At 38.8% G+C, this 21,413-nt stretch overlaps 1 protein-coding gene across 1 annotated transcript in view; it reads left to right on the forward strand.

Annotated features, from left to right (window-relative positions):
• Nucleotides 1–1,491: 1,491 nt before the first annotated feature.
• The window catches only part of TSPAN13 (tetraspanin 13), a 32,810-nt gene continuing 12,888 nt past the window's right edge, over nucleotides 1,492–21,413 (forward strand). The window contains exon 1 of the mRNA XM_027573565.2: nucleotides 1,492–1,741. Within this exon, the coding sequence (XP_027429366.1) occupies nucleotides 1,679–1,741 (63 nt within the window). The 5' untranslated portion in view covers nucleotides 1,492–1,678. The remainder of the gene's footprint in view (nucleotides 1,742–21,413) is intronic.

A 21,413-nucleotide genomic window follows, 5' to 3' on the forward strand; every position in this document is an offset into this window, starting at 1 on the left:
CAATGAGCTATATCCTTCCTGCTGGACCCCTCACAAATATATTGGTGCCATTTCTCTGAGATAAAGAAAGAGATTCAACCCACACAGAGATAGGAGAAGGTATTGTGAAGAAGTCAAAGAAGAGTTGCCATGGTTGGGGGAGCAATGTTGGCAGCATCCAGGAATGAGAAGAGGAAAAATAGATCTCCCTGCTAGTACCTCCTTAATAAGTCTCTGGCTTTTAAAATGGAAAGCTGAGCAGCACTGTATTGTTTGGGTTGGAAGGTCATTTTCCAGATTAATTTTTGGAATACTTCTGGGTGTATACAAAAGGTTAATGTGTAATACAAAAGCAAAAGAATCAGTGGAGCCTTCTTGGTGTGGCGGGGTTTGGAGAGGTAAGGAGAGGTTAGAAGAGGTAGCAGAAAATTAAACGAACGCTATTTTGATCAGCTGCAGTGTTCTGTTTAACACATATTTAGCATTTGCTATCACATAATTTACTCAACATGAACCTTTAGGCTCCACATAAGTATCTGAACATTTCTTTATATAAAAGGAACCTTTTTTTGGTAGAAGGTACTAGGAAACAACCAAGCCTTTATTGGCTTAGTTTACTGCCTGGAACATAGCAGGTATTAAAAAACTGTTAGATTTACTAATACTAGCTGATATGTATTGAGCACTTACATTGTGCCAGGCACTGCAAAAAGTGCTTTACATAATAACTCAATTTATGATTGAGGATTCTGAGGATACAAGATGTATTTCCACAGTAGACACTCAATAGTGTTAATGGACTGACTGAGGTGAAGACTATCATTTAAAAAAATTTCACAATCCTTACTTGTGAAAAAAGAGAAGCTTATTGAAAATCAAGATTCAAAGACAAAAATTATCTCTCCTGATTTTCTCTTGCATGCACATATTCATAGTTATTAGTATTTTGCAAATCCCATAGAATAAATTTGACCTGACAGGAGTCACATTTATAGGCCATGTACTTTACCTATTTTCTAAGAGTAGCAGAGATTTCATTCTCTCCTTTTATTCTTTCACTTATTTTCTTCCTTTCATTTTCCCCCACTTCATTGTCCCTTTTAAATCTTTCACATTCATTAATTTATTTCTCCGCTATTCCTTCATTCAAACAAGGCCAGGTGCTTAATTTTAAAACCTCATTCAAAATGGTGCCACGTCATCCACCAGGGTCAAGAACCGAGAGGTGCTGTCATATTTCTCCCTGCCAGCGTGGATCTCCGTCGAGCCCCGCCCTCTTCTCCTCACCTGCTCCTCAGGAAACGACCGCGAGGCCACTGTCACACGCTCTGGCCTCGAGCTAGGTCCCCTACGGCCTCCGCCCCCTCCCCCTCTCCCCCGGGCCGCCCCGCCCCTCCCGGCTGCCGGCTGGCGGAGCGCATTTATTTGCATATTTCTACCTTTGTTCCCTGCCGGCGGCCAATCAGCGCGCGGGGCGAGGCGGGAGGGCTGGGCGGGGCTCGGGCTCCGGCTCCAGCTGCGGCGGCCGCAGGTTCCAGAGCGGGTTCGAGTCGCGGCGGGCGCGCAGCGCACTGCAGCCCCCTCCCAGGGCCCCCCACCCCGGCCTCGGCCAGGCCCCACAGTCAAGGACAAAGAGGCTGTCCCGGAGGCTCCGCCCGAGCCACGGTTACCTGCGGTTGCAGGCACCACAGGCTCCAAGATGGTTTGCGGGGGCTTCGCGTGTTCCAAGAACTGCCTGTGTGCGCTGAACCTGCTCTACACAGTGAGTAACCTGAGCCCGTTCCTCCCCTCCCGGGGGCTTTGCACCTGCTCCGTTGCTCCTAGGTTTTCCTGCCTGACCAGCGACTCTGACTTCATTCCGCACCCCTTTCCCGTCTTCCCACGCTCTGCGCGCCCCTGGCCTCCCCATTAGTGCCCGCCCGAGACGAGGAGCCGGCGCTTGTCGCAGTCTCTTCCTTTCCCTCATTGTGAAGCCGTCGTCTTTCTGGCTCACTGGCCGCGTCTCTGCCACATTGCTCTACCCCGCCCCCTCACCCACCGCCTTGTTTTTCAGTCATTTGACCAGACCTTCCCACTTTCCCATCGCTATCCCTTCTGATACTCCCTCCTGGCTTCCAAATCCATCTGGGGCGGGTTTGGAGGCGGGAGAGCCGCCTCAGGTTTGAGGACAGTTTTGCAAAAATAGCGTGGTCTGAAACTGACAAGGCGGCATATGGATAGTGTGCATCTAGGTTAGCTCTACGTGCTCTTGTGATTTGAATTGAGGTCACCGACTAGGTTCACAGGATATCCGCAGCTTCCGAAGTTTGTTTCGTGCTTACATTAAGGGTTCTCTTTTCTTTTTTTCTTGTCAGCTTGCTCATATTGGATGCTTTTTCGATGTGGTCTCCCGTCTTATTAATATCCTAACTCCATTTTAAGCGAAATCTTCCAGTAAATAAGCAAGCCTCCACCCAAGTCATTTCTTTGCTAACAAGCGTGGGCCTTTTAGTTTTAAGGTACAGTCTGTCTCTGTGATTTTTGAGGCGCAATTCTGGGCGAACAGGAGAATGGGGGAGCAGGCTGAGGTTTATCGATTGCCTACCACAACCCAGGATTTCGTTTCTCATTCTGAGCCATCCGAGGCAAGGGCCATTGTCTACATTTTATACGTAAAATAACAGACCAAAAAGGGTTTTTAATAAGTTTACATAGCTGGTAGTTGGTGAGTGAGGAATAGGACCTAGACTGTGGGATCCAGATCTTTCCCCAGGCTTCTCTCCCAGGTGGAAGAAACTTCTGTCATCATCCCTCCAACCTCATCTTGCTCCCTTCTATAAATACACCTGGCGGTTTGCAGCACCCACCCTGAAAGCAAAGCCCCCTCCCCTGTATTAGCAGAGAGCTAGGCCATCTGTGCAAGCTTAGGTTACATCCTTGGAATGGAGAGGATGCCTTCTGGTCACCAACAGGAGAGCGAGGCTGGATCGTTTTACCATTACTGTTCCTTTGTATTTGAACATGCTTGCAAAGCTTTGAAGGCGAGACAGTGGAATAAAGTATGCTTTTCTGGCTAGTTAATAGGAATCTAATCAACTTGGTCACTGATAGTAGACATGGGGGGAGGGGAATTGTAAAACACCTGGTGATTCAGCTCCTTGTAATTGGAGAGCTGTATCAAGTTTCCCAGCAAAATCCACCTTTGTCTCATCTGAAGCATGTTGATCATATTGATTGTTTATTAAATGCTGACCAATTCTCCAGGTATTTTCTTTTATTAGCATGAATGGCCTGCTTAGAACTTTGAATTCACCATTTTGTGTCCTGACTTTTGCCCCCCCCATGATTTAGTCATCTGTTCACCCTACACTTAGCCTTATAATGTCTGCTTACAGTAGAAGGTCTACTTTGCATGCTTACTTGACTGAAAGGTCTATATAAATTAATGTGCAATATATATATAATACAGTTAATTTATATAGATTAATGTGCAGTATATATTAAAAGGCAAATTATTTTTAAGTCTAGTTGTTTTCAAGATATGTCACTTCTAGTTGTATTTACCATGTATCAGGAAAGCGAGGAGAAAGGTTATTCTAAAGGAACGTTTTAAGACTTATAGCTAATCCAACTTACCTTCAAAGTGTATTCTATTGATTTTAATAGCTATGCAGTAAACCTTAATTAATTAGAAATTCACAAGGTTATAAAATGGTTAGCATCCTTTTAAATGCTAGACTTTTTAGATAAAAAGGATATTTCTTAAGATGAATTAATGTCTACTTCTTATATATTGTGAACAAGCTTAAATAAGGTCAGCAGTTTAAATTGGAGGTGAATGAAAGGTAAAAGTTGGACTAAGTCTTAAATAGATGATGAAAATGAGCCACTACTCTTACTTAGGTTCTATATCTTCCCTCATCTCTCCCTCAACAATTTAAGATGAGAAATGTGAAGTAGTTGGGGGCAGGGTTGAAGTTGAAGACTTGGGAGACATTTCTTTCTAAGGTACAAATAGGTGGACCTTTTATAGGTTCCAATCCCACCAGGGTAACTACCTCTAAAATATGCACAGAGTTGCAGGATTGAGTCTGAGGTCATTTCTAAAAGTGTTAGTAAAGCCAGGATTGCATATGGGAGTGGCAGGTGTAAAGGCCACGGCCTGCAGGACTCTATGAGCCAGACTGTCGACATGCTCAGGTGGCCTGCCTATGAGCCTCAGATGAGAGCAGAATTCATGATCCGGCCAGAAAGCATGTCACTAAAATAGTATGGAAGGAACGTCCCCCAAATTTGTCATGGACTTCTGGTCACTAGCCAAAGGTGCAGTTGATTCTTGTTATTTATGGTTTGGTCATTTTAATCAATAGAATTCCTAGTACTGAATAAGTTAGTATAGTGAATATAAACTATTTATAGATATGGTAGGAAGAGGAGAAGCAGAATTCTCTTCCTTGTACCTTCATGGTGTTGTAAGAGACTGGCTTCAGAACTTCAGTATATTTCAAGAAACTGAACGTTTCTTTACTCAATAATTATTTATTTATGACAGGCACTGTTCTCAGTTTGGGAAGACATCAGTGAAGCAAACTGGGCTTTAAAATAAATATGGCTTTATGAAGCCTCTTTTTAATTTATTGTCTTTTCTCCATATGACCTCAGGAGCTTTATTCAGTCAATAAACATTTGCCTAATGTGTATTCTCTGCTGAGAACTGTGGGAAGTAATAAACACATACGAAGGCAAATACCTGCCTACTCTGGGAAAATAGGATCTAGTTGGGATTCATGGAATGGGAAAATTAAATGTGATATAAGGGAATGACTGACTTTAGGTGCCTTAAAATTTAGGACGAGGGGACATCTTTGTGGGTTAGAGAAGTTGGGGGAGTGAAGAAGGTATAATGAAATTGGGGAAAAGGTAGAAATAGCGTGTATCTTTTTCATAATCCTTAGGATATAAATGCAAATGAAAATTGGTGAAACAGTCTATTTTATGTTTAATAGTTTTTTTTTAGAATACTTTTGATTGAAAATGTTTTGACAAGTAGTCACAAAAAACTTTTTAAAATTGTATGTATGATTTCTGGGGAATTTTAAGAATATGAAATAAAGGTTATTCTAAAATATGTTAACATTTAGAAGATGTATAATTTATGTCCTTGTGCTTCCTAAGCAGAGAAGAAGAGACTTTTAGGAGTTGCACTGCTGATTTTTAATATATGTATTGTTTATATATATAATACATATTCCTTTATATGAATAGTTTTAATTGAGAATGTAAAGAACATAAATAACTGTGCTCTTAAAATGAGAAGGGTCATTTCAGAAGTTTGTTTCTTTTTCCATATTCATTCTCCTGAATTCTTTCTAAGTTTGTTTTATTGATTTTTTTTTTTTTTGCAACTTTTTTCCCTATACCTTTGCTTGCTTTGGGAAAAATCCCCATACAGCATCAAAAATTATACTAATTTATATCCATTCTCAGGCCCTGATTTATAATAATTTACATTTTAATATTTCTGAAACTGGATTGTCTTAGATAAAACATACCATACGTAAAGGTAAAAAAAAATGATCTCTGCAGTCTATAGGGAGAGAAAGAATTGGGTTCAGGAAGAAAACTTAAGTTTGAATATCAACTCTACAGCTTGCTTGGAATTTAACCTTGGGCAAACAGCTTACTTTATTCAAGCTTCAGTTTTTCCATTTATAAACTGGTGATGATATTTTTCATTCTTCCCTCATGAGTTTTTAGGATGAAATGGAAAAATGTGGATAAATGCTTTGGATGCGCTACAGAAAGAAAAAAATTAAGTTGTTACAGCTTCAGGAGGAAAAAGTTTATTTCAAGTTTCTGAATTACAAACCTGCTTGTGATAATGAAGATTTTTAAGCTATTGGAATTTCTAGCCCTTAACGCTAGCTGGTGTTGACTCAAGCAGGCCCTATGGAGGCAGGAGTTCATGCCCTCAAAGTCGTAATATTAATCTTTTATTGTAAGAAAAAAATGAAGTACGTAAGTAAAAATATGGAATGATTTACCTGTACATTTTTTTGAGTCCCATTCTGGTTATTAGAGTGCTGGAAACCTATAATTTTGTTCAGTCTTAACTCCAAAATAAATGAGAAACACTAGTACTCCAGCCAAAGAAAGATCTCCTCATTGATGTTACTTCCAAATGATTGCACTGTCATTTTTCAAAATTCCAATCATCAGTTTTCAAATTATTCTTGTTTAATATTTTCATGTGTGGTTAGGTTTATGTTCTTTCTCTCTGTGTTGTTCAAACTACTGAATGAATTTAAAATATCTAAGTGGTTCCTGGTTATTTTCTTGCATTTTGATTTAAAAATGATTCACTGTTTATAGAACCTGAGATTTTCATGTGATGCTGTGGTGCTGATATTTATAGTCTGCCTTTTTGCCAAGTATGTTTGTAAAATTTCCCAACTTTTGATTTAAAGACGGTAACAAAAATGTGCTATTTATGCCATTTCTCACTTGAAGTGAGGTTATTGACTTTCATAAAGTTTAGCGACCTAAGAGGGATTACAAAGAAAGAAACAATTCATTTTGGGAAAAATTGTATTTCAGCCCATATTCAAAGTGTGAGGTTTGAATATTTCAGTGGCTTGATTTACATACAGTTTTAAGTGGTTTAAAAATGGGCCATTATCCCTTCAAATACATTTGAAGGACTGGTAAAGGCAGGTTAGGTTTAGATCCTCTTTGTTCATGTCACATTTCATCTGAATTTATACTCCACATTATTTTACCACTGTAAAACAAGAGATCCAAACCCATTTGTGATAATAGATGAAAACTCTTAATCAATTTGGGAATCAACTCAAATTCTTTAGCATGCTCTTCTAGATCTTTCACCAACTGCCTCTTCCATCTGCAGCCCTTGACATCTTTTAGCCACAGAGAATTCGCCACACAAAATGCCCTTTGTTGCCCTTCTGTTTTTGCTGATCCTCTGCCCTCAACCTAGAATACCTTGCTCTGTCTTAGTAAAGTCACTCAAATAAAGCCTCTTATTTCTTAAGTCAGAAGGCATTGCTTCCTTACATTTTTACTCGGGAATCTTACTATTTGAGTTCCACTCCAGACTAATTCAGTCAGATCTGGGGAGAAAGGGAAGGCATGTGATTATTTTTTCCCTACCTAGTTCTAAATTACAGTGAGGCCTGAGAGTCGGTATCGTAAGATTTTGTTTTACTTTGTCTTTGCCGTTGACCATCCTGACTCTCCATATCGTAGATAGCTTTGTGTTTGCTCTACGCCAGCTAGACCATTAACCATTTTTTTTTGTTGGCAGAGATCATAGCTTTCTCTTTGTTAGATCCTTCAGTGTGTAGCATTTTCTTTAAACAAAGAAACAAAAAACCCACAAAAACCAGAAGCTATACCCTCTAAATACTCCTTGAGTTAAATTTACAGAATTGGTTGTTCCCTTTTCACCAGGGGCAAAACATACCTAATGAAAACTTCATAAACATGATAAAATGATTATAATATTGTATCCTAAAAAAATGATTAAATACTGTGGGTGCCTAGGTGGTTCAGTCAGTGAAGCGTCTGACTTTTTGTTTTTAAAGATTTTATTTATTTGACAGAGAGAGACACAGCGAGAGAGGGAACACAAGCAGGGGGAGTGGGAGAAGCAGGCTTCCTGCTGAGCAGGGAGCCTGATGCGGGGCTCGATCCCAGGACACCGGGATCATGACCTGAGCCAAAGGCAGACACTTAATGCCTGAGCCACCCAGGAGCCCCGAGCATCTGACTTTTGATTTTGGTTCAGGTCCGTAATCTCAGGGTCGTGAGATCGGGCCCTGTGTTGGGCTCTGTGCTCAGTATGGAGTCTGCTTGAGATTCTCTCCTCTCCCTCTGCTTCTCCCCCTGACCTCATGCTCACTCTCTCTCTTAATAAATAAATAAAATCTTTAAAAAAAAAAAGATAATTTATTCAAAGTTAAATCTAGAAGGCAGCCAACTATTTTAAAACATTAAAGTTAGCATTGGGTTAAAAAATAATAAGTAAGCATTACTTTTATATATCCCTGGTATGATCTAATATGTTTCTTGAAATACTCTTTTATCCTCTGTTGTTGGCCAACCTTTCATACACTTCCCAGGTTTTCCTATAACGTTTCCCGTGGACAAATCCACTTTGTGTAAAATTGTACTCTAAATCATAGTTGGCTAGGGTTTTTTACCTTATTAGTATTAGTAAAATTTTACCTTATTAGTATTAGTAAAAATAATACATTATTTTTAGTCTTATATAAGATGAACCCAGATAATATTTTCTTTTATTCATTCCAAAGATAAATATTAATTGAACATCAAGAGTAATAAACAAAACAAACCAAAAGGTGCTGCTTTCATGGGTTTTACGTTTATGGGATGAAGTAGATGGTAAGTGAATAAGTAAGTAAATTATACATCATATGAAAAGGTAAGAAAGTGCTGTGGAGAAAAATGGAGCAAGAAAAATGAAGAGTGGTGAGGCCGTGGGTGGCTAGGGGAGGGTAAGTACATATTTAATATATGGCCAGGATTGCCCTGCTTGGGAAGACAACACTAGGACGAAGATTTGAAGGCAATGAAAGACAAATATCTGGGAAAAGTGTTTCAGATAGATGGAACTTTGAAAAGATAGAGGAAGGGGAGTACGCCTTTTATGCAAGGGACAGAGATGAGTCCATTATGACTGGGACAGAGTGAGCAGGGGGTGGAGTGGTGTAGGATGTGAGTCAGAGAAAGTGTGAGATGCAGATGATGAAGGGCCTTGAGACCACTGGGAGGGTGAGAGCTTTTATACAGAGTGAAATGGATAGCCATTGGTGGCCTTGGGCCTGATTTTTCATTTAAAAGATTGTCTGGCTACTGAATTGAGAATGGATTATAGGCAGCCACAGTGGAAGCAGTGAAATCATATGTAAGGCTCCTGCAGTAATTTAGGCAAGAGATTTGGAGAGCTTGGACCAGTGTAATACCAGTGTAAGGGAAATAGTCCAATTTGGGGTGTATTCTGAAAGTGGAGCCAACATAATTTTCTCATGGATTGGAACGGGACATGAGAAAAAGAGAGGAGCCATGGATTATTCATGTTGTATGGCCTAACCAACTGGCAGGATGGATCTTCTATTAATAGGAATGGAGAGACTGTGGGTGGAAAAGGCTTTGGGAGGAAGAAAAGGGGTTCAGTATTAGATGTGATGCCAATCAGATACCCAAATGTAGATGTCACATAGCAGTTAGGCTGACAGCAATGGAGTTCAGGGGAGAGTAGTAGCTGGAAGTTTAAATCCTGGGAGCCTGGGAGCCATCAACATAGAGAATGGGATTTAGGGGTGTTGCTGGATGAGATCCACAAGTTAGTGAGAATAGATAGAGAAGTGCAGACATCTGTGGAGTGAACCAAGGGCCCTTTTACAATAAGAGCTTCAGAAGACAAATGGGAACCAGGAAAGGAGCCTGAGAAGGTCAGAGGAAAACCTGGTAGAGGTTGGTGTCCTAGAAGCCAAGTGCAAGTCATTTTAAGGAGGTAGAATTGAACATCTGTCTCAAATGCTGCTAAGTCAAGATGGGGACTAAGACTTGGTTCTGGAATTGATCAGTAAGGTTGTTGGAAAGAGCATTTATCCTTCTGCTTTTCATAGGACAAACTCTGTGCCCCTCAGCAGTATGGACAGGGTCCTCATCATGTTTCCTCTTCTGACTGCCCAACACAGCCCTGGCATATGGTTGACGTTTAGTTAATTGAATGACAAAATCAGTGCGGGGCTATTGCACCCGTAACCCCACTTCTTGTCTCCCAGAACTGCCCCACAGCAGGCAGGAGTAGGGGGCGGTTGGCACTTGGTTAGCAGCTGTGAGTGCCACCTCGAACTGTTATTCTTGGAATATGACAAGTCAGGATCCCTTACTTTTGAATCCTTTTATATAACTTCTTCTTAGCAGATATTATGTAACATGTATATGTGTTTTGTGCCTGGTAAGTAGAAAATCTGCTTGGAAACATGGAGAACATAAGGAAGGAAAACATGTGACAATGGCATGTGAAGCTGCTTTGTGTCATTTGAAGAATGAAAATGAAACAAGGAACTGAGGTCCTGGCTTCAACACTAAATGTCTGGATATTTAGCAATATCTAGATTATTTATAGAATTTTCAAATTTCTATCCAGATGTTTGGCATCATGGAAACACATGCTTGATCATCACTGAGTTGTTCTTCAGTTTTCCACACTGGGCAGAAGTTCAGAGGGAGAGTTTAGTGTTCAAGTGTAATTGCTCATGATGAATGTTGAAGCAGGTACAGGGAAGACTGTCTGGAACCTTTGCTTTCTTCATGCGTCTGGATGCTGGGGTACATTTTGGTGGTGCAGTCCCTCTGAGTCTTACTCCTGTTTTAAATTTCTTATCCTCCACTAGTATCGTAACTTCTCTCTCTTATTTTAGTGCTGACAAAATATTTTTGATTAATTTAATACAAAATCGAATCCAGTTTTGTCAAATGTTCTATATTCCTCTTTCATCCTCAAAGCAAATCATTTACCCTGGTAGAATTCAGATGCCATATATATATATATCTATATATATATATGTGAAATATGTAATGAGAAATATTTTAAGAATAGTTCAAGTTGGGGCACCTGGGTGGCTCAGATGGTTAGGCTTCTGCCTTCTGCTCAGGTCATGATCCCAGGGTCCTGGGATCGAGCCCCGCATCGGGCTCCTTGCTTGGTGGGGAGCCTGCTTCTCCCTCTCCCTCTACTGTTCGCCCTGCTTGTGCTGTCTCACTCTGTCAAATAAATAAATAAAATCTTAAAAAAAAGAATAATTCAAGTTTCTCTTTGCATCTTGTTTTGAAATGTGGATATTTGATGAAAGAATGAAAATGGTTTTTATAGGTTATATAGAGAAAGAATAATCTGGAACAACATTAGGCTGAGTTTCTTTCCCCCAAATATTATATTGGTTAGGAAAGAAGCATTTACCTGTCCTTAAAGCATAGTAAGCAATTTCATGAGCTCTTTCATTCAGCAGTGTATTTTGAGTAACTTTTCTGTACCAGGCACTTATCCAGGTGCTAGCAATATCAGAATAATATGTGCTTTGCTTATATGGCACTTAAAGTATAGAAGGCTCGTTGGAAGAATTTGAAGTATGGCTGGAGGTGGGGAATAGTGGCTAATGAATTACCTCCAGCAGTAATCCAGGCTCTTCATATCCTTGGATTTGTTAGCCTGGGATTTGGACTTTATTCTCAGATTAGAAGCAACAGGTCACTAGCCTGGGAATGACCAGATCTTACTGGCTTTGGAAAAAGACCAAAGACCACCATATTAGGAATAGAATCCAGCTCTAGGTAATAGAAACCCAGCTACCCCTCCTTTAAATAGTAAGCTTTATTATTTTCATGTAGGTAAATGTTCAGAAGTAGGTAGTCCAGAGCAGGGGCACGATTCAAGGATCTTATCAAGGTCCCAGTCATCATTGTTTTCCTGATCTACCATTCTTGGCATGTAACTTTCTTCCTTTCCACCAAATCGCATTGGCAACTCTAGGCATTATGATTTGTTCCGTTCTCGAAGAAGGAGGATACTGTAAAATGCTTTTCCTTGGAAAGGTGTGTCTTTTGTTGAAACAGTCTTATTGAGGTATTATTTACATACCATAAGCTGCACATGTTTACAGTAGAAATTTAGTAAGTTTTGATATATACGTAAACCTCTGAGCCCCATGGCCACATTCAAGACCTCCCACAGTTTGCTTATCCTCCCTTGTAATCCCTCCCTCCTGCTCCACAACCCCTGCTCCCAACCTGCAAACAACCACTGACCTGCTCTGTGGTACAGTTTAGGCTGGAGTTAAATTTGGGAAGTCTAGAGAGGGTGTTTGCAGACAGAAGATCGTATAGGGCATTTCTCTGGATCATTGATTTCCCTTCTTGTTTTGTCCTTAAAGTTTCCAGGAGGTCTTTTCAGCTAAAAGGAAGTGCTCATATTTTTTAAAAGCCTACATTCAAGGTGAAGGACTTAGAGTTAGTCTAGGTAGGGAAAGTGGTCTCAATTGTGAAGGTAGACAAAGTGTCTGCAAGTTGGAAGGTATTAAAAAATTTATGATAAACACTTGGAAGATGAAGCTTGTATTAACCAGAATTCTTTATGGGTTATAGATGAGCTTAGAAGAATGTTTTTGAGAGAGCACAAACTCTTGAAAGCATACATAGAATTGGGACATCCAAATAGTTGGATTGTCAAGTATGGCTGGATCAAGGGGCTCAGAAAAGGTCAGAACTCTGTTGCTCCTTTTATCTACTTCTCAGCTCAGCTTGACACTGCTTAGATTCTTTTTGAAGACAGAACTTTCCATGTGCCAAAATGACCACTGGCAGAATCAATTTTAATTGTTCTTACAGCTTGGTATGCCAGAAGAACCCATTTATTTTTCTTTCAATATCCTTTCATTATGGAACGGAACAACTGATTGACACCATTGGTTTATTGACCCATCCCATGGACCAGTCACTGTGGATAGGAGGATGGGCAACCATGATTGATAGGCCTATGTTGTGTGTCTCTGCTGCTAGTAGTGGTCAGATGGGGCTTGTGAAACACCATGATTAAGCGGTTTACAAGAGATGAACGTGCTGGGTTGTAAAGGCAACATACGTCTATTACAGAGGTCATTCCTCTTCTGGGTAGTAATTTGGTCCTTCTATTCCTCATTCTAGAATATTCTGGCAACTTCATCATTTTAAAAGCTTAGCATAGTGGTTTAATATTTTAACAAACACCTGGGTGGTGCCTGGGTGGCTCAGTTGTTAAGTGTCTGCCTTTGGCTCAGGTCATGATCCCAGAGTCCTGGGATCGAGCCCTGCATCGGGCTCCCTGCTCCACGGGCAGCCTGCTTTTCCCCTCTCCCACTCCCCCGCTTATATTTCTTCTCTCACTTTGTCCCTCCCTGTCAAATAAATAAATCTTTAAAAAACAAAACAAAACACACTAAATTATAAAGATCATTATGCACAATGTATTTTTTTCTTTGTTCTGTAATGGCGTTGCATGTATCCACAAATGGACAAGTACATGCATGCTTATTAGTTTTGAACAATTTTATGTGCTAGAGTAATGCTGAAGATAAACACTTTTCATTCTTGCTCCCTTACTCTGGGCAGTGCACTGTGCGCTTTTGTGTGAATATAGGTGTATGTGACAACATTTCTGGTTTGGGTGAAAGGAAAATAAAAAGCACAAAATGAATTTGGTAGTTAACAAATGGAAAAGTCATATGAGTAGAAGACTTAACGGTTCTTTTGATACATGGTTATGTAGCCAGCTCTCCTGGAGAGTAAGTTAAAGAGATGCTGTGCAAACCAAGCATCTGGCTACAAAACAAGAACTATATCTTATGCATTGTAACATTGTCATTAGTATTATATCTCAGTGTTAAAAATTACTTAAATATAATGCCTCACACTGTGATACGGTTCCACAGGGAGAAAAAAAAGCGCACCAAGCAGAGTTTGCCACAGTTCTGCCTCTGTGTCATTGGGCATGTAATTTTGCTACTCTGATTTATCACCTGTAAAATGGAAGCGAATAGATGACTGGCCGGGTAGTGTTGTGTCTTGGTGTTCCGTGAATTTCTGCTGACTCGTGAGCCCTGCTTGAGCATTGCCGTGTCCTTTCCACTAGCACCTTCCTCACAACCCATCCCCGCGTGAACTGGTTGCTTCTGCCACCACCACCTCCTTTCAGGGCTTGGTTGGGCAAGTCATGCCAGTTGTAGATACTTCACTAATCCTGCTTTGGTGTGTCTTTTCCATTACAGCTCTTCTAATCTCTCTTTTTAGAAGCTCTACTTCTCTTTGTTTTAAAGAGAAAACAGGAAAGGTTGGTGCTCCCTGCTCATAAAAACATTGCTATCAACGAGTTAACAGATCCATAATCTGTTTTTATCAGTATTCCGTCTCCCAAAGGAAGGAAACTATTTGTTTGAAGGAAGGTCTAAATTTACTTTCTATTACAATTGGTATCATAGGAAACTGCTGTTATTATTGAACAAAGGATTCTTGCAGTTCCTTTGTCTACCAAGTTCTAGTGACAGACTTAGGCTTTTTAGTTATACAGTTAGAATTAATTTTATTGGAATCAATAATTTTTAGATCACTAGTTTGGAAGACTTTGTATAGTCCCATTCTCTTCAAAATTACAAACCAACCAGAACATATAATTACCACTACTCAGAAATAAATAGTTTCATTACTATCTTTAAAGGGCTTCTTTACAGTAAAAGTTAAACTCTGAGAGGCAAATTTAACTAAAGGCCTATCATAAACGTTTGGGTGCTATTTCTAATTTTAAAAATTAATTATGAATGCTTGAGGGCTTTGTGTTGCAATGTGTTAGCAACAGTAGCCACACAGAATGTAACATTTATGTTGTTTTCAATTATTTTATTAAAAAAACCTAATGTATTTTGGGAGTTTATCAGAAAATTGACTAGCCCAAATAAATTTATGTTTGGACAGTCTTACTGTTGTAGTTATAATTGCAGAATTTGTTTGGGATTGGACAGTTAAGTCAATGTTTTCTTCCACCTTACAAGTGAGAATGTGTATTTGTGGGTGTGCCAACATGCCTGTGCTTGGGAGTTGGGTACAAGAAGGAAAGACAGGGTGGTGTCTTTTTCACACATGAGAACATCCAAGTGTGATTGATCCAGAACTTGGCTTTCTGTTGTGAACAAGTGGAGATACAACAGATCATTGGTACTGCCTACAAGTGTATACCACCTTCATTTGAAAGCCTTCCTTTCTCCTAACTGGGAGCCCATCATAGGAGAGAATGTGGACAGTCCTTGAAGATGCACAGATGAAAATTAATGTGAAATATTTGAGAGATGAATGAGAATATCTTGATTTCTGTGGCTGTTTTTTGGGAGAATAGTAGAAACAAAGGCTGGATGAGGAAAGTTGGACCAATTGACAGAGGAAAGCAAAGCAGGAGAATTTCAACTTGGCGCCATGGTAAGAAAGGGGCTGTTAAAATTTTCAAGGCTGGTTTTAATTGGGAAATATTTCATGTGCAGAGAAAATACCGTGGGAACCCAATATCTTGGGAACCCAACAGGCTGATTCCCCGGATGCCAGTGTTTTGCCACATCTCCCTGTTTTTTAGAAGTTTGGTGTTAGAGAAAGGCCCACTCTATCCCCATTCCCATTTTCCCCTCTCAAAAGTCGTCACTATCCTAAAATCAACATCTGTCACTTCCATGCACATTTATATACTTATGACAATTTGACCTATACCACAAAGAATATAAGGTGACTTTTTGTGGGGCATCTGGGTGGCTGAGTCAGTTAAGCGTCCAACTCTTAATTCCGGCTCAGGTCATAGTCTCAGATTCCTGAGATGGAGCCCTGTGTCAGGTTCTGTGCTGGGCGTGGAGCCTGCTTGAGATTCTCTCTCTCTCTTCCCTCCCCACCCCCCGTCTCTCTCTTAAAAAACATAAATAAGGTGACTTTTTGTGTGCTTGAACATTTATTAAGTGGTATGTCTTATCAGTATTTATAGAATTTGCTTCATTTCTTTTATGTTTGAAATTTATTGATTTGATAGAAATAGATCAAACTCATTTGTATTCTACTCTGTGAGCACATCAGGGTTTATAAATTCAACAGTCATGGTTTCTGAGGTGGTTTTCAATTTTTTATTGTGACAAGGCTGCAGCAAACTCCTGACATATGATGTCTAGTTGGGGACGTGGGTATTTCTTTTGGGTATTAATCTCGAAGCATTATTGCTGGTTTCGTAAGGGATCCATATTTTTAATTTCCCTAGGTGCTTCCAGATTGTTCTGTGAAGTGGCTGCAAAAATTGACACGTTGACTTGAATGGGTTCTAGATTCTCCACATCCTTGGTATCATCAGGCTTAATTTTTGCGATCTGGTGCATGTGAGATGCTATCCCATTGTGGTGATTTTTGTCTTCCTGATATATAACGAGATTTAACATCTTTCAGGCGTTGATTGCCTTTTGGATTCTTCTTTGGCGGATCGCTTCTTATTACCTTTGGCTGCTTTATTGTGTGCTTTTTGTCCTTTAAAATTGATTAGTAGGTATTCTTTGATATATATATGTGCTGGAAATATCTTCTAGTTCTAGACTTATCCTACATTTGCCTGATGATTTTTATTGTGTAGAATTTTAAAATTTTAATGTGGTGTATAGTGTGGTAGGTAAGAACACCAAATCTGCAGCCATACAGCCTGGGTTCATATCCCAGTTCTGTCCCTTCCTTGCTGTGTAATCTTGGGCCAGTTACTTAACATCTCTGTGCCTGACTTTTTCCCCATCTGGAAAATGGAGGCAGTAGTACTACCTACCTCTTAGGGTTATTGTGAAGATGAAATTAGCTAGTGAATGTAAAGCACTTTTAGAGTACTTCCTTGCACACAGTAAGCACTGCGTTAGTATGGTCCTTGATTTTGGGGGGTTTTGTTAAGGAAGTTTTTCTGTAACTACAAAGTCAAAACATTTTTCTCTATTTTTTTCCTAAAAGTTGAAGTTTTGCTTTTATATTTAGGGTTTAAATCTATGCTGTGAGGTAGGGACTACTACTCTTTTTCAAAATGCGAAGGTAATTGTCACAGGGCTGTTAATTATAGCTTCCTCTCTCCTTACTGATTTGGAATTCCATCTCCCTCCAAGCCTACTACACTTTTGGTTTATTTAGATGTGTGTCAACTACTTGGTTTTAATTACTGAGCCATTACAAGTTGTGATACTTGGATTTTTAACTTATTAAATTTTTTAGTTTTATTTGTATGTTTAATTTTACTAATTAAAAAAAAATAAGATCTGTCCGAAAGATGTAGTCAGGCCCAGGTTTTGCAGAGCATGGTGAAAGCAACAGCAAAGAGTCTGGAACGGTTAGTTGAAGGCACTGACAAAGGTTGATTGGCTACTAAGAGCATTTCTTAGGCATGGTGCTGGTGAGAGTGCAGCTTGGCTGAGAAAGAGTGAAGCAGACACGGCCTTTCTGTTTAATCTTAAAAATGTTCCTAGCCCTTTGGCGACGGGGACACTTATTCTTCCATGGAAATTAATGAATCATTGTATCAAGTTCCACCCTAAGAAACCTTATTGAGACTTTAACTAGAAATACGCTGAATTTGTAGGCTAAATTGGAGGTGAATTGATGGATAGTGTTCCCACCCATGAACATGTTATATCTCTTTATTTAATGCAGTTTTTTTGTGTTCTTCAATTAATTTCACAATTTTCTCCATGAAGGTCTTGTAATACTTTTCTTAGATTTACTTATATGTACCTGATCTTTGTGGGGCCTATTACAAATCGCATCCTAAAGAAATACATTAAAAACTTTTGGGGAGGGGTGCATCAGCATGCTGTTGACATTTGTATTTTGTTCCTATTTATAGCAACTTTTCTCAGTCCTACCAGTTTTAATATTTGCAGTCTCTTGTTTTATTTCTCATGTGGATACTAATTAATATGAATAATGACAACCGTGTTTCCTCTGCATTTTTGTTCAATGTCCACTCTTACTCAGTTGTCTCAGATCTCCACTACAATGCTGAACAGAAGAGGTGATAGCACCCTGGTCTTATTCCTGAATTTTGAAGGAAATGTTTCTCAGCTTTTATCATTGAATATGATTTTTGCTTTGGGTTTTTGATAGCTATTCTTAATCAGTTAAGGACATTTTGGGGAATTTAGCCTTATTCTTTTTCTTAAAAAATAATTTTGCTGAAGGCCTGTCCTTTCCTTTTTAAAGGAAGCTTTATTTATCCTTCCTATAATATGTTTCTCTTCTTTCTACTTTCTTTGGCTTTGCTCTGTTGGCTCTTTTTCAAGTCTCTGTTTTAAAATATGGTTTTGTTTTGTCCATATTGTTTTTATTCTTTTATCTTTTTAGTCAGTTTAACCATAATTTTAGTCTCATTTGGTTAGTCCTATTACCTCAAGTTCTTGGGGGCTCTAATTCTTCTTTTGCTCTGTCTGTCTTATCTCTCTAGTGGTAGATTTTTTTTTTCTTATGTGTTTTGTGATTTTTGATTGACAGCAAAGTTTTTACTTTTTTTCTTTGGGAATGGTGTGAGGGCTAGGATTAGCAAATGTCCCGCCTGAATCATTTTGGATTTCCTTCTGTGAGTTTTCCTTCCCTTAATCCCGTCACTGCCTGTGATCAACTTTTATCTGAATTGCTTGGCTGATTTATCAGAATCAGCTTCCTGCATGCCTGGGTAGTGACATTTAGACTCCAGACATTTAGACTCTAGGCTTAGAGTTTCTCTTTCTTGCAAAAAGCTTTTTGAAGGGACTCAAAAATCTCTGCTATCTCCCTGGGTGTGGTGGTGTAGTTTTTCTATAAGGCCTTACACTGAAAACATAGCTTTCTAGAAATGCTCCTCAATGGTCTTTGTTCTTCTTCCCAGTCCTGCCTGGTTTGAAACCCAAGTCCCTTCTCTTTAGGGACTGCTCTGATCTAGGAACTCCTTCCTACCCTTCCCATCCAGAACTCCTGCCCCACCCCCACCAGCTGTATGCTTACACTTTTGATTTTGCATTTTCCCTTCTTTTCTGGCCTGTAGGACCTTCCCATTGTTTCTTGGTGCTCAGGTATATATTTAAATAAAATATTACAATCTTTTATAATATTTTAACGTATTCAGAGCAGGAAAGATTCTATGGTAGCCCAGTTGCCAGTGACCCCAGAACCCTCTAAGGTAGCTGAATAATATCCCTCTGTCCCCAAAGGTGCACATCCTAATCTTTGGATATGGATCGTTATGTGTAGCAAAAGGAACTTTGCAATGTGATTAAATTAAGCATTTTGAGATGGGACTATTATTCTGGATTATCTGGGAAAACCCTATGTAATCACAAAGGTCCTTATGAGGGGGACGCAGGAGGGCTATACTCAAAAGAAAGAGATATGCTTAGGGAAACCGGATGTAGACTAAGAGATTTGAATACGCTATGCTGGCTTTGAAGATGGAGGAAATGGTTACAGGCAATGGAATGCAAGTGTCTTCTAGAAGGAGGAAAAGGCTGAGAAAGGGATTTGCCCCCAGAGCTTCCAGAAGGAATGCAGCCTTATTGACATTGTGATTTAGCTTAGTAAGACCCATGTTGGACTTCTGACCTCCAGAATTGCAGCCGAATAAATTTGTGTTGTTTTAAGCCACCAAACTAGTGGTAATTTGTTAAAGTGACAAGAGGAAACTGATAAAACTCTCTTCAGTGTTTTTAAAGGGGGAGCACTTCGTATTAGCGATAGGGCTAGACTGACACCTATGTGAGAAACACAGCAGAGTGAACTTGGTGAAAAATACTTTTGACAGAGAGGTCTATTGATGGGAGTAGCTTCTTTCTTCCCCTACTTAGAAAAAAAAAAATCAGAGCAGAGATACTTGTGAATGTTCTAGATAATGTTTTCAATAATAGCATAATGCCTAGTCTGAGACCTGGAAGTTCTTTTTGCTGTGATAAAGTATTCCTCTCTTTTAGTTGTAGATGTTATTTTTCAAAAGGGAAAAGATTCTCATTATTAATGACCCTGTAAATAGGTAACTGAGAGAGCAAAAGATAGTTATCACGTTTTGCTGAGATGTTGCTGCTATAAATAAAGGATTTGGTCTTCTAGGAGGTTACTGACAAGGATACCTGAATACTTCACTCCAGCCTCATGGTAGGATTCCATTAGTGGTAACATATCAGGCAGCTTTCTATAATAGTTAGAGGTTCCTGACTTGTCCAGTGCCCACTGTGTGAATTGTTTTGTATTAGTTTCCTAGCATTTCTTGGACGAATTACCACAAACATGGCGGCTTAAACACAGTAGAAATTTATTCCCCCAGTTTAGGAGACCAGAAGTCCAAAATGAAGGTATCATCAGGGTTGCACTCTCTCTGAGAGCCCCAGGGGAGAATCTGTTCCTTGCCTCTTCTGTCTTCGGGTGACTGAGGGCATTCCTTGACTTGGAACCACACCACCCTCTGCCTCCGTCATTACGTGGTCATCTCCTCTCTGAGTGTCTCCTTCTCCTTCTCTCTTACAAGGATACTTGTGATGACATTTAAGGTTTACATGATAACCCAGGATAAGCTTCTCCTCTTAAGATTTTTAATTCAGTCACATCTTTTGCCATATATATATGACATATATATGGCATATATAATAAATATATAATTTATATTTATATATTTAATAAACATATATATTATATATTTATATATTATATATAAATATAAATTTATATATTATATATAATATAATATATAAACATATATATTATATATATTTATTAAATATATAAATGTAAATTATATATTTATTATATATGCCATAAATAATAAAAATATTATTAAATAATAAATTAATAATAATATTTATAAAATAATATTTATAAAGTATTTTATATTTATATTTATATAATATTTATAAAGTAATAAAATAATAAAATAATATTTATAAAGTATTTTATAAATATTATTTTATTATATATTTATTACAAGTAATAGAATATTTATATCCTATTCTTTTGTTGTATAAGGTAAGATTCACAGTATGGTCATTTTTTTCAGCCCATTACCTGCTCCTTTACTATTTCATTGCATTCTTTGGCCTAGTCTTTTTATCTGGATTTTTTGGATTATTGTTCTGTCCTCTGACCCATCTTGTAAAAATATCTGGTAAAGCAATTTTTTGTCCCATTTTAACTTTTTAGTCTCTACTACCCTGACTTCTAGAGCAAGGGTGGGCAAACTATGGCTCATGGGTCACATCAATTCCAATGCCTATTACTGTATAGCCTGCCAACAAAGAATGGCTTTATATTTTTAAGTGATTAAAAAAAATAATAGGAAGAATATTTTGGTGCACATGAAAATTACATGAATTTGAATTTCAGTATCTGTAAGTGAAGTGTTATTGGAACACAGTTCTGCTCATTCGTTTACTGCTGCTTTTGTGTTACAGTGGAAGAGTCTAATAGTTGTGGCAGAGACCGTGTGATCCACAAGGCCAGATGATAAATATCTGGCCTTATACAGAGAAAGTTTGCCGGCCTTTGTTCTAGTAGGGATATCTTGTCTCTGGCTTTTAGTGTATAGTGGGCACTAGTCATTTGTTGTTGGCTATTTAACTTGGAAGAATTTTGTTAATATAGTAAGGATTTGGTAGGATTCCCAAAAGGATTCTTTAAAACTGTAGGGTTAGAAGAATTGTAACTATCATATTATTCATGCTTCTGATCTTTTTGGCTCCAAGACTCAAATAAAGAAATAGAGAGTGACAATCCTGCACCCAAATTTAATTGAATTAGGAAATAGGCATCAAACCCGGGAACTGAAGTTGGCAAGTGTCCTGGTTAATTTTATCTGTCAATTTGGCCAGACCACGTGC

Source organism: Zalophus californianus, chromosome 12 (assembly GCF_009762305.2).
Source record: "Zalophus californianus isolate mZalCal1 chromosome 12, mZalCal1.pri.v2, whole genome shotgun sequence".
Classification (NCBI taxonomy): Eukaryota; Metazoa; Chordata; class Mammalia; order Carnivora; family Otariidae; genus Zalophus; species Zalophus californianus.